This window comes from Apaloderma vittatum, unplaced genomic scaffold (assembly GCF_000703405.1).
Source record: "Apaloderma vittatum isolate BGI_N311 unplaced genomic scaffold, ASM70340v1 scaffold10092, whole genome shotgun sequence".
Classification (NCBI taxonomy): Eukaryota; Metazoa; Chordata; class Aves; order Trogoniformes; family Trogonidae; genus Apaloderma; species Apaloderma vittatum.
Window position 1 is genome coordinate 146,919 of NW_009701936.1, and position 13,316 is coordinate 160,234.

A 13,316-nucleotide genomic window follows, 5' to 3' on the forward strand; every position below is an offset into this window, starting at 1 on the left:
CTCAAGCCATTCCACACCTTTTGTGCCCATCTCTGCCACAGAAGTGAGGCCATGAGTTGCAGGTCCCACAAAGATACCAAAAGATGATCTCTGAAAGAGGAGTGAGCCCCAACACCTCAGCAACCTCTCCCTCCTGCTCTCCCGGAGGCAGGTTGGGGCTGCAGGTCGGGACTGAAATCAAAGAAAGCAGACACACGTGCCTTACCCCACAGCAGGATCGCCTCATCTTAAACACCTCCAACATGTTTCAGTCATTCCTCAGATGCGCCATCCCGCTTCTGATGGTCTCCATCCATGCGGCTTTCACCTGCTTCTCGAGCCTGAGGCAGCAGCTCCCGCAGAGATGGTTCCCGGGTGACACTGGCAGTCACGACCCGCTCCCCCAAACCCGCCAAGCACAAGCAGAGAGGATGAGCCCCCAAAACCACGGTGTACGGCAGCACCACGGCTCCCCCAGGGACACCAGAAGCAACACCAGTCTGTGCAACTGGGCAGGGGGCTCAGCCCCTCCTCTGGACTAGAGAAAAGGCAGCAACTTCAGGGACAAGGGGTCTCAAAAGATGCATCTGTCCAAAGCCTTAGGCAGAATGAGCACCTCTGCCTTGGCCAGCAGCTCTCGGTGGCACTTTGGGTCGCGTGAGTGCCCACTCCCCCTGCTCTGCTCCCATTGTCCTGCCGCTCTCCTGCCGCTCTCACCTATTTCCAACCAACCCCGAGCGCTTTTCAGCACCAGGAAACCCAAGCCCTCATTACAACCTCAAGGCCGGTAACGAGGCAGGAGGAAGGCCATAACAATCCCTGTATCAGGTGTCTCTGGGAAAAAGAAGAGGCAAAGCCCATTAAAAATGGATCAGCCTCAGCAACTCAGTGCTGGGCAGCTGGTCCCCACAGCCTCTCCCTGTGTCCATGTGCAGCCCCTGGAAAAGACCCAGTCGCTCACACACGTGAGGCAGAGGACTGGAAAACTCATTTCCTACTCTCAATCTCGTTTCACACTTCGGCAAGCAGCACCCAGAGACGAGGCGCTCGCCCCACGCATCGCCCAGATGAGCAACAGCGACAGCCACGATGTAGGCAAACTCAAGCCGCTGCCACCATCTGCTCCACAAGGCTGGAGCAGCCTTTTTCTGCTGTTTCAACAATGCTCTGCATAAAAATAGCTCTCCAACATGTTTTTGGGAAGTCGCACGTGTGAATGCAGTGAGGCCAGGCACCCCGATACTCACAAACTGCCGCCGCAGCTTGGTCTTGACACGCTCGGCCTTTGTCTCCGCCGGGTGGACAGCGTAGCTGAGGGAGCCCAGGTGGTTGTCAACCGACAGGCTCTTCCTCATGTAGAAGGAGCGGGTGCGGAAGTAGCTGAATGGGGCATCCTCCACCGCCGTGCTGAGCTGGGGGTCCCCGGGGGGGTCTGTGCAGTCGTCCTCCAGGCGCCAGGCCTCCCCTGGGGAGCAGAAGGACATGCCACTCCATCAGAGCCATGTTCCACAGAATCACAGAATCATTAAGGTTGGAAAAGACCTCCAAGATCATCAAGTCCGACTGTCAACCCAATGCTACCATGACAACTAAACCATGTCCTGAAGCAACATGTTTATACATTTTTATAATCCCTCCAGGGATGGTGACTCCACCACTGCCCCAGGCAGCCTGTTCCAGTACTTGACAACCCTTTCTGCGAAGACATTTTTCCTAACTTCCAATCTAAACCTCCCCTGGAGCAACTTGAGCCCATTTCCTCTTGTTCCATCACTTTGAAGAAGAGACTGACCCCACCTCGCTACAATCTCCTGTCAGGGAGCTGCAGAGAGCAAGGGGGTCTCCCCTCAGCCTCCTCTTCTCCAGGCTGAGCAACCCCAGGTTCCTCAGCTGCTCCTCATCAGACTTGTTCTCCAGACCCTTCCCCAGCTTTGTTGCCCTCCTCTGGACCCACTCCAGCACCTTAATGTCCCTCTTGTAATGAGGGCCCCAAAACTGAACACAGAGTGGCCTCAGCAGTGCGGATCCCAGGGGGACAATCCCTGCCCTGGTCCTGCTGGCCATGCTCGTTTTGATCCAGGCCAAGATGCCGCTGGCTTTTTGGCCACCTGGGCACACTGCTGGCTCGTGTTCAGCCGGGTGTCCGCCAGCACCATCAGGTCCTTTTCTGCCAGGCAGCTTTCCAGCCACTCTTCCCCAAGCCCACAGCGCTGATGTTGGATGTTCAGGCCACGTCCTACCCCTCCTGCCCATCAGTGGGGATGCACAAGGGGACAGCCTAGACCTGCTCTGCACATCTCAAACCCAGCAGCACACCGTGGGGTACAGGTACTGCAGAAATCCCTCCTCAGAGGGCATCAGAGGGGACATCCCTGCCACAAGCCCCTGTGTACTCCCCTGCCTCTGCTCCCACCCTGCCCAGCCTCCTGTACCCACAGCCCCTAATATCTGCCTGGCAGGAATTTGTCAAATACAATTGAGCACGATGAAGATTTGGCCAGAGCTGTGGCCTCCAGGAACTACTGAAATATAAATATTATTGCTTAGCGTAACCAGTAGACCAAAGCCCTACTGCTTTAAAAATTACTGCTATTAACTCTAATAGGGTTATCCCATTTAAAAGGGTCATTTATAAAGAAATAAAAAATTTCCTTCATTCTTCATCACTCTAAGTCCAATAAGACATTCCACATTAAAATGTTTTAAAGGGATACAAAGCTGAACCACACACAGCTCTTGCTCCTGGCAGTAATTCTACACACCTGTATCAAACCTCTCTCCTGCAGGGATTCACATGCTCTGTACTTATTAGCAATAATAAATCCTGGGGAAACTGAGGGACCACAGATGTTGCAAATCACAAGAGGATTTACTGCCATCTCCTCCTCCCAGAAAACTTTTTCTGACAGAACCAAGAGCAAAATCAACAGCCAAACCGAGGACAGAAACCAGACCTCAGGTCTCCTCAAGCTGCACACAGCAGCATCAGCTGATGCAGGGCTGGAGTGCCCAGAGACAAAACTTCCCTGACACCGAGAAGGCAGCGGTGGGAGAGGAGGACATTTGGCATCACGGAGAGCTGGCGCTCCCGGGGTAGGGACTGACCATACCTCAATGCAACAAAAGGGAAAAATAACAAAACACAATAGGAAACGTCTCCGTAAGATCACCGCTCTGCCCTTTTCTGAGCAGCACAGATGCCATGTGCTTTGTGCTGCCAGTCTCATCTTTTCATCTGGAGGCAGCCCTGCCTCCCACCAAAATCACTTCTCGATAGCTGTAACCAGTAAACAGTAAAATCCTCTTACTCAATTCTTGTAAAAATGATCAATTATTGCAGCCCAAGAGGGCATCTCACACGATCGCCTTCAGAAACTCTCCCCCTCCCACAGCCTCTCCTCAGGGCAAGATCATTTGTCTCCAGTTTCGGAAAAAAAGAGCATCTTCAGGCATGAATGACCATGACCCTGCTACACCAGCACTGAGGAGCAAAATACTTCCCGAATTTAAAGCAAATAGAGACCTTTAGGTAAAAGCCATACACAAAGTGAGTGAAGGCTGGCTTACCCAGCAAGGCTGCGGGGTTTATTTTGTGTGTGCTGAGGGACAGCTGGACACTGCAGCCTCAGAGCAGTGACCGGTCACTCCATCTTCTGTGTCTCAACAAAAATGTCTCTTCGCCAAGAATCTCGAGGTTTTTAAGGTGTAGACACAGTTCACTGCGTGCAGTGGATCTGAAGGTACTGAATCAAGAGGACAAGAGGGAAGAAGCGGAAGGCAGAGTTCAAAAACTGCAAACAAAGAGGCAACCTGGAGCACAGCACTTCCCAGCATCACATCTTTCTATTCCTTTTTTTTTTTTCCTTTTCTTTCCTCCCCTACTTTCAACTTAATAAGCTACTGCTGCTCCTCTCCAAATGTCAACTCACACAACACAGGAACTGCTGTTTGAAAGCTGTGATTATTCAAGGCACAAACACGTCAATCGGAGCCCAGATCCAGACTGCCACCGCAAGATAGCATCGCTTCAGGGACGCGGCAGGAAACATCGCGACGCAGGCACTGAGCTCGGAGGAGGAGGAGACCCGCCCGATAAGCAGGGAAGTCACACGTGCGAGGAGGTACCAGCCTCAGTGCCCCCGTGCTCATCCGCGATGGCTCAGCCACCACTCACACCACTCTCTTGTCCCCGAGACTGTCCCCTCCTAATGACAAGAAGCTGGGTTTCAAGCCCCATCAACCAACGGGGTCACTTTGGATATCACTGATCCCAGGTTCACCAAGGATTTCACTGCTCTTGGTCTCTTATCTCTCTCCAAGGGGCTACAGGTGGCTGCATCCTCCAGTGCAGCCCTGGAGTTGGACCAGAGGCATAGCTAGCCTGCCCGAGAGGGGATCCTCTCCAAACTTCTCCTCTGCTCAGGCAGAAGGATTATAGTCCCTCCTCCTTGGTTATGAGGAGCCAGGACCTTGTCCACCCCAAAAAGCTTTTCCACGTGCTGAAGGAGATTGTTCCCGATTTTCACCATACAATTAAATCATGTGACACCAAACAGATAATGGTTCGGACAAGGCACATGTTGCTCCTGCTCAACCAAGCCCCATTTGCTCTTGTATCCCCCTAATTTCACCCCAGGCTCATGGCTCTCAGAAGTTTGGGGTTAATCCAGGAGCGTTGCTCCAGGTTAAGGGGTGAAGGATGGAGACGTTGGAGCCTGTCCCAGCTCACCCCAGGACTTCCTGTGGGTTACCTGAAGGGAAATAACAAAACCAGGTCAACAGGAACCCAGCCCAGTCAGTTACCTGGCTCGCTAAATGAGAAGGTAGCCTGGTTTTGACAGAAGGAGAGCAACTGGCAGGCTCATCAGTTACAGGCTCAGCTCTTTCCATCCATCCTCAGGACCTCGGTTCATAGAATCACAGAATATGTTGGGCTGGAAGGGTCCTTTAAAGGTCATCTGGTCCAACCCCCCGCAGTGAGCAGGGACATCTTTAACTAGATCAGGTTGCTCTGAGCCCCATCAAGCCTGAACTGGTTCCTTCACCAGGCACCTCAGTGCCCACACGAGGACCTGTATAGGAGCTGTGGTGCCACAGCAGCACAATCTCCTGCGACCTCTCAGAATGACAAGGCACTCCCTTCCTCCTGTGATACCATGCTGGACACAAAGCAAAAGACTGAGGAACATGTTCCCGGGGGGCCAGATAAGGATGTCGCATCTCATTCACACCAGAGATGACAGCTTCTCCCACCTTGCTTGGTGACCCTTCCGCTCATAGCCCCAGGACAGCAACGAGCCAGCGTGTGGTTTCTTCCCTGCAGAGCAGTGAACTCTCCCCGAAGATGAGCTTACCACCTCTGCCACAAACAGCCCTGCTCCTGCCAAAAGCCTTGGCGTCCCTGTGGACAAGCCTCTCCCCAAAGCAGTTTTGGTCACGTCTCCTGCTGCAGCCAGCCACATGTGTCCCCTCCTCAAACGGGGAGGAGCGGCACCTGCTCAAAGCAAATTCACAAGTTCTTTAAGGAAAGGATCTTCCTTCCCTCCCAACACCTGCAGCTCAGCTCTCATTCATAAATAACTCGTGAGAATTCTGCTTTCCTCATCAGCACACCGGGGCTCGTTAACCTCCTCCACCACGTGCTGCTCCACTCTTCTCCTGCCATCCAGACATCACACCCTACTAGCAGCACAATTCCTTTTTTCCCCCCCTCTCCAGGATAGCAACCTGACAGCCTTAATGAGCAGCTAATTAGCAGTTCCTAACTGAGTACCAAGGAGCCAGGAAAAGAACGTGGGAGAATCTGGACAGTCTTCCTTCCCGTACCAAGACCCGCTTTAACAATCTGGTGGGCTGGAAGGAAAAAGCCGGGTCCCACACGCAGCCGAGAGCAGTCCCTCTGGTGCTGCAGCACACCCAGGAGCAGCAGGACAGGCTCAGCGACGGCCAAGATCCTCTCTCTGTGCCTGACTTTTAAGAGAATTAGCAGCACCAGGAAACAAAACACAGTCTGCAGAGCCTTAAAATTAATCTGGGGTTTGGACAGTTGCTCTGCTGGGTAGCTCACAGTGATCTGACTACAAGCAGGTTCGAATTAAAATAAAAATACAAAAAATCCAAGAGTGCTGTTTAACGGGAGCTGTTTTACAAGGATTTTATTTAGCACTGGATTGTCAGCACTGGCTTGCAGGCCTTATCTTTGTTTCAGTGCTAATAATCCCTTTTCCCATCAGTTTTATGGCCCCAGCATGATTCCACTGGCACCAAAAAGCACTGAAACGCTTTGGCCATCATCAGTTTTGCCAATAAACTTGTGCAGAGCAGCTGGCCCAACCATATTAGTATTTCACTGGGATCAGCACAGGAGTAGAACATCATGATGAAAACCCTCAGCTGACCTGAAAGCCAACACACACCATCAGGCTGAGAAACATCTGTTACACCAAACCCCCACCCCAGGCCAGGACCTTTAACAGCTCCTTCCAACCCAAGGCATTCTATGATTCTATGAAGAGCACAGAGGTGCCGTGCTCTGCAGCAGTCCCCAACATAGACCAGCAACACATGCCCTGAAGCCACTTCATGCCACAGAAAAGAAGAATTTTGGCCTGTTGCAGAGGCCACAGAGCCACTGAGGCAGAGCTCACCCCAGCACCTGTGGCCAGGAGCTGCAGCTCACTCAGAGGCCGAAGGCTCCAAGCATCACCTCCCTGTGCTAGATGGCTTTGATGAGCCAGTTCTGTTTCTTCATCACCATAAAATACAAAAGATGGGGAGGTTTAAGTAACAAGCTCAAAAAAAAGCTCAGAGAGGGTCAAAAAAAGCCCCAACCCTCATCAAGAAGGGCTGGTTTTAGAGCAGGACAACCCTGCCAAGAGTTGGATTTATTTTGTTGTTTCCTGCAAGAGCAGGAAAGATCCACTAGGTTTTCACAGCCCCTGGCAGGAAGGGGTAGGAGCTCGCCCCCAGCGCTGGGACACTCACCGGTAGATGGGACCGTGCAGCCTTTCTGGCGCTCGGAGGCCGAGTGCTTCTTGTAGGGCTTCTGCTCCGGCATCTCCTCCCTGTACGTGGTGGGGTCGAGGAGGGGAAGCCTGCTCAGGACCGGTGACTGCGGGATGCTGGGCAGCGTTCGGGACTTCCCCAGGAGCGGTCGCTGCAGCTTTCTGTCCAGAGACCTTGAGGGAAGAAAACACAGGGTGTGCCCACTTCAGTATGTGGGATTGCGTCCTCAGGCCAGGACCCTTCTGGAACTGCCTGAGAGCACAGGGTCCTTCTCAACACTGGACTGCACCCTCTGTTTGCAAACCTGCTGCTATCTCAGTAAAGGCTTTTCCCTTTGCCAGGGCGTTTTAAATAGCGTTTGAATCTTGAGCTGCAAAAGGCACAATCAGCATAAGCAGCACACGAAGCAATCCAGCACTCAAAAGTCACAGATAATCAGAATTAAGCAAATGAACAAACAAGATGGTTCAAGACTGAAGTGATACAAATTGCCTGTGAATAAAATCCCCACTTGGCATCACCTGAGACATCAGAATGTTTTTTTGCAATGAAAATCAGGTCACTCCAGGGTCCCAGGGACATGAACTACAGGGAAGGTCCAGACTATAGCAAGATAGGCTCGTGCAGCAGGCACTGCACAGGTCACAGAGGGCTCAGGAAACATGCAGAAACACATGTTTAACATCTCTGTGGGGACAAAACTCAACCAAAATCTGATGATGGGGCTCAAAAGGGGTGACCAAGACATACGTCAACAGGCTACCAGTGTGACCATAAGCTGCCACCTCCTCTGAAACCCAGAGCATGCCAAGCTTTGCCGTGGGACACGGGAGCAGGTTCCCCTTCTCCTGCTTCACCCCCACAGCCACCCCTGGAGATACGGCCCTCAGCTGCCATCCTTGGGGGTGACACTGACCCGGGGCCACGATGAGAAGATCCCAGAAATGTGACAAAACCAAATGGATGCCTAGCACTGTCATGGTGTGAGAAGATGTGGGGAGGTGGAGGGAAATCACCCCAAGTTTATGCCCCCCTGTCACAGAACCCGCACCCGAGCCCGACCAAGCACCCCAGCACACCCCGAGGGGGCCTGGGCAAAGAGCCCCTTCCTCACACAGGGCTCTTCAGAATCTCACCCTGAACGGTACTAAACTTTCAAATTTCCATCCGAAATTCAATTATTGGCTGGTGGATGCTCATTTGTGCTTGTGTCAATATTAACATTTAGCTTAAATAATTATTCCCTCTCTCCTGTGTTTGCTCCCGTGATTAATTTCCATTACACTGCAGTCATAGCCCCTTTTGGCCTGCATTTTTCTAGGCTGATTAAGGCAAGTTTTTTCAGCCTCCTCTCACAATATGAGCTTTCATTTCCCACAGTTGCTTCCACACTCATTGCTTGCCTTCCCTTCCAGCTCGGACCCGGCATCCTCGACCCATCCCAGAGCATCACACAGAGCAGAGCTCTTGGTGCGAGGCAAGCGCTGTGCCTCCCTGCACGCTACAGCACTAAATTTTATCCTATTTCCACTAAGCTGGTCCTCAAGGTCACGCAGGGAGAGCCTATCTTGCAACGGCTCCTGACCCTCAGCAGCTGCCTGTCGCTGCTATGTGCATTATGATTGTATTTCATCGCTCCCTTTACAAATGTGCCGGCAGCTCTGAAACGGTGTCGGCGTCTGACGCAATTCACAGGCGAGCAGCGACGCAGGGGCTGGGGTAGAGCTAAGGAGCCATGCAGGGCTCCTGTGGGATGATGATCCATCGGGCACATGGCGATGGACACGGGTAGCGTGGGGGCGGTGGGCAGGAGCTGCAGCTGTGGGGAGCTGGAAAGCCCCTGCGCTCACTCCAGGGTCTCTTACCCAGACCCAAGAAGACACGTCCATTGGAGCAGGGACGGTGACAGCATTTCAACATTTAGGTTCACAAATTCATTTCTGCATTAACTGCGCCCACCCTTGATTCGCAGGGGATGTTGCTCTGCTCCAGAGCCTTTGTCGAACACTCGCTGTCGGCTGCAGGGACAGCACTGCCCGGCCCTGGAGAGGAACCACCGTGGCGGCACAGCACCATCCTGCCTGTCCCAAGCCCCACGCTTCACTCGCATCAACATGAAAACAAGCTATGACAGGAGATACAAAGCCAGAATTAGCATCTTGAGTTGTTTCTATTTTGGTGAAATGTCTGTACTTCTCATTGTAACATATTTTGCTGGCACAAGACAACAGGGATATAAGTTAACACATTGCTGTGCTGTGTAAATGAGTCCTAGGCTCTGCCGGAGTTCAAAACATTCATTATTTTCTTGCATGTAAATCTCGGCGCTTTTAAACATCCCTGCGAATAGTTCCATCACCTGCAGAACGGCATTAGCCTTTTAAGTGCCAACACGCCTTTGTGCCTACAGTGCCACCCATCACACAAATCACATGGGGTTAAAAAGGGAAGAATTCACACCCTTAGGAGAGCAATTTTTAAGTCGCAATGCTTTATATTGGAAAGAGCAAAGCAATCAGAAACCGTCATGATCTGAAATCCAACTCAAATACCCAAGCACGTTTCAGCTCCCTGGATCTACCATCCCGTCCACAACTCCAGAGGCCTCAGCAGCCACTGTCAGCTGGGATCCGATGCCACCAGGACGTCACACCGTGTCTGCACATGCTTCCCAAACAGGCTCTGTGGCCAGGTGCTACATCAAGGATGCCACATCCCATTAGTAAAGATCCCCGATGGAGTGTAAAGCTCAATTAGAAAAGTCATAATCAACGCCATTACAGCCTATATTTAGCTGCCATTTGGTGTTCTGGTAGAAAGGAAAGCACATAATCAAGTCTCGACAAGGGTGGAAAAATCCTTCTGACTGCATGCAAGAGCTCAGGCAGGAGCCCAGTGACAGCTCCATCACTCCCAGTCCGCAGCCAGATGGGGAAATGTGAGAACAGTCACCAGGGCCAGGTCCCCTGCCACCAGCCACAGGGCACAAGCTGGTCATTCCAGGCAGGGTGCGAGCAAGGCTGACTGCTCCAGCATCCCTGTGATCCTTGGGGGACACGGGTGCTGCTTCTCCAGGCTTTCATTGAAAGCAAACAGGCTAACAAAAAAAAAAAAAGCCACTGTGACAAAAAGGTGAAAAAAAAGGGGAAGGCATATCTCGCATGATGTGCTGTGTCTGGTGCCTTCCCCATGGTGATGCCCTTACCAGACTCCATCACTCCAAGGAGAGAGAAGGGAAGGGCTGAGAAGAGTTAAAGGAGCAGGGAGGGACAGAGGAAAGCTTAATGCAAGTTAAACCAAGGAGAGAGAGCACCAGCCACAGCAACACAACTAGAGAGCAAGCAGGAGGGAAAAATTCACCCTAAACCCACTACTCTTACAATCCGAAGAGGATCCATTATTGGGTTTATTACCTCACCAATTTATTCAATTTCCCAGGGAACTGAGCAAGAAAACCTCCTGCACATGTGGAAATCCCTGAGGAAGGTGACCCTCCAGAGAGGTCCTGTTCCTGGGAAGAGGGAAGCCTTTGCCCCATTACAGCAGTTCTCAGACAAACCCACTGTGCTAATCCAGCTCCCCCAGTTCCCCCCGAGCCAGGCTGCTCACAGAAAATGGGAAGGAGAGAAGGTTAAAGCCACAGAGCAAGGATAAAGAAGAGGGAGAAGGGCAGAGGAGTGGCACCAGCTGCTCTGGACCTTGCTTGCCTCCTCCAGAGCAGGGGCCTAGTGACAGTCATACATGCTGACATGCAAGGCCCTTTCCAAGCTCTGAGGGGGACAACTCATACCCCAAAGAGCTCACAACCAAAATAAGCAAACAAGGATTCAAAAAAGAAAGATGGAGAAGCCAAACGGCTGCTCCTCCTCCTGCAGGACCGTGGGGCATTTCACAGGTAGTTGTGGATGGCTGGTCAGTGAATCATCTCGCTAAACGTGTTGAGCAAAGGAAGCTTGTAAAGCTGAAGTTTCGGGAAAAACAGCTAAATGGGGCACTGGTTCAGCCCAGGACTGATGGAGGATGGCTGGGATAGGGGCCAGGAGAGCCTAGTTACTGCAAAGGGACACCACTCCCAGATCTTCCCATCAGAGGCTGCTCTTGCCTCTAACACACTGCTCAGCCTGCTCCTCCAAGGAGGTGTAACTTAGCAACCTGACCTTAAAAACTCAGCAAAGGTTTCAGCTGGATTCAGGAAAATGAGAGATACTACAAGCCAGAAGGAGCAATTATCCACCACAACACGCTCCTGGACTGGGGCAAGAGCAGACATGTCTCCGCAGGGGGAGGAGGGTGAAGGCAGCATGGGTCTCCTCTGAAACAGCCCCTTATCACAAGCAAGGGCTGCAAAATTCAAAAATACATAAATAAACAAAACACCCATATCCATTCCCTGTAACAGCTTGCAGCCACCCAGCTGGGTGTGACAGGCACAGGGGGACAACACGTATCCCAAAAAGCTCACAGCCCCAGAAGGCAAACAGCTCCACGGTGCAGGCTCATCTTTTACTGCCATCCCTGTGATGCCTCACCCTGCTTTTCATCTGTGCCCAGGGGAGAAGCAGATCCCACTTCTGCGGGAAGAAGCCAGGAGCAGAGCTGGATTGTGGACACCCTCCCAGCCCAGCTCCCACAGCAAGGCACGGATGTGTGGGTGTGCCTCCAGCACTCACTGGGTGCAGGTTCTGCTGCCGAGAAACAAGCAGCAATGGTGTTCATCCCCGTCTGGACGGCAGCAGATGAGGCAACATCTGCCTGCAGCTGGTTTCTGCAAGGGGGCTTCGCAGGAAAAGGGAGCAGCAGGAAGAGAGGTGCAAGTGGCAGCGGCCTCAGGGACACAAGTCTGTGTGGTTCAAAGCAGCAGCAGGGCAGGGAATGAAGTTTAAGGGGATCGCACAGCAGTGGGGAAGCCTCGAGAAGCGATACAAGCAGGTAAAGCACAGGGTGGCCTCAGAAAGCTTATCGACTGTTAGCAAACCTGTGAGTCACCGGTATTTTTCCAAAGACCCCGTGAATCGCAAGCCAGAGAAAATACATGATAAATCTTCACTTTGCATTCAAAAAAACCACCGAAACAGAAAATCTTCTTTGCTTGCTGCTGTATGTATCCGAGTTAACCATCCAGCAGCCAACGCAGAAATCTCAGACCCGTGTCTGTTCTCGCTTCACAGGGAGAGGTGCCAACCCACCACTTCCCCGCAGTGGGACCCCTCATCAGGCAGAGCCACGTTTTTAGCAGGAGAGAGGAGCAGCCAACACCACTGAGGGAGGAGAGGAGGCAACGGTTGTCATAGAGAAGCCTGAGCATCGCTGCCCTCGACAGCAGAGCCCGGTCCTCTCCATCACCTGCGAGGTGCTGCTGCCGTCCCAGTTCCCAGCAACATCCCTGGAGCACAAGAAGTTCAGTCAGTCTTAGTCCTGCACTGGGAACCATGCTCAGTTACTTTTTAAACCTTTGGGACCAGGAAGGAGGCAGCAGCAACCCTTTCTGCTATCTGCACAGAGCACAGCTGGTATCCGCTGTGCAGGAGGAGTTCAGCCAGGCAAGGTCTCTCTCTTCCCGATTGAAGCCAAGCTTCCACAAAACTGCCTTCATGCTGTTAAAAGGTAACAGGGGCTGAGGCGCAGAGGATGATAGCTGCAAACAGAGCGTCTTTTATCTGGCTGTGAAACAGTTTCAAAGCAAAACAAAAACCAAAACAGCATTCAGCTTGCAAGTCCAGAAAACGGGAGGAAAAAAAAAAAAAAGAAATCAAACACAACAAATCATGTGAAGCTATAAAAATACCTTCCCCACGCTCAGCTGTGAGCTAGTAAATACCATGATTTTCACCAGCTGGTTTGCAAAACCTTCCTCTCCTGCCATCTCTCCTTCTTGAAGTGCATCTCTCCAGTGGGGGCCATCACCCAAACACTGAACAAAACATCGTCCAGCATTGGAGCTCCTCTTCCTGCAAAACTGCATTTAATTAGGATGGGTGAGATGGGCTTCAGGGGCTGCTGGGCACCCTCTCGCCCCCCGCTACACCAACCCACACACCATTAACAGACATGAATTCAGGTCCCAGGCTCCTGAGCGGGCTCTGGCAAGAATGCCCACCCCAGACCTCCTCAACAAAACCCAAGTCCAAAGGCAGAAAGCCCCCAGGGTGAGGGAAAGAACCAGCTGCAGTTACAGAGCATGAACACTTATCCTGCTCGCAGACTTCTCTCTAATAAATGAGGAAAAGAGGGCAGACGAAGGTGAACGCGCGTATCCTGGCATGACGGCGCAGCAGGCGAGCATCCTCCCTCCCAGTGGCTCCCGCGCACGACCCGCACCAACCCCACGCGCC

General features: G+C 52.2%; 1 protein-coding gene across 1 annotated transcript in view; it reads right to left on the reverse strand.

Moving 5' to 3' along the window:
- LOC104281366 (ankyrin repeat and fibronectin type-III domain-containing protein 1-like) overlaps positions 1-13,316 on the reverse strand; it is a gene marked incomplete at its 3' end in the record, with an annotated part of 170,578 nt that overhangs the window by 146,896 nt on the left and 10,366 nt on the right. The window contains exons 2-3 of the mRNA XM_009879340.1: positions 6,964-7,157; positions 1,227-1,444 (exon numbers count right to left, since the gene is read on the reverse strand). Coding sequence (XP_009877642.1) covers positions 1,227-1,444; positions 6,964-7,157 — 412 coding nt within the window. The remainder of the gene's footprint in view (positions 1-1,226; positions 1,445-6,963; positions 7,158-13,316) is intronic.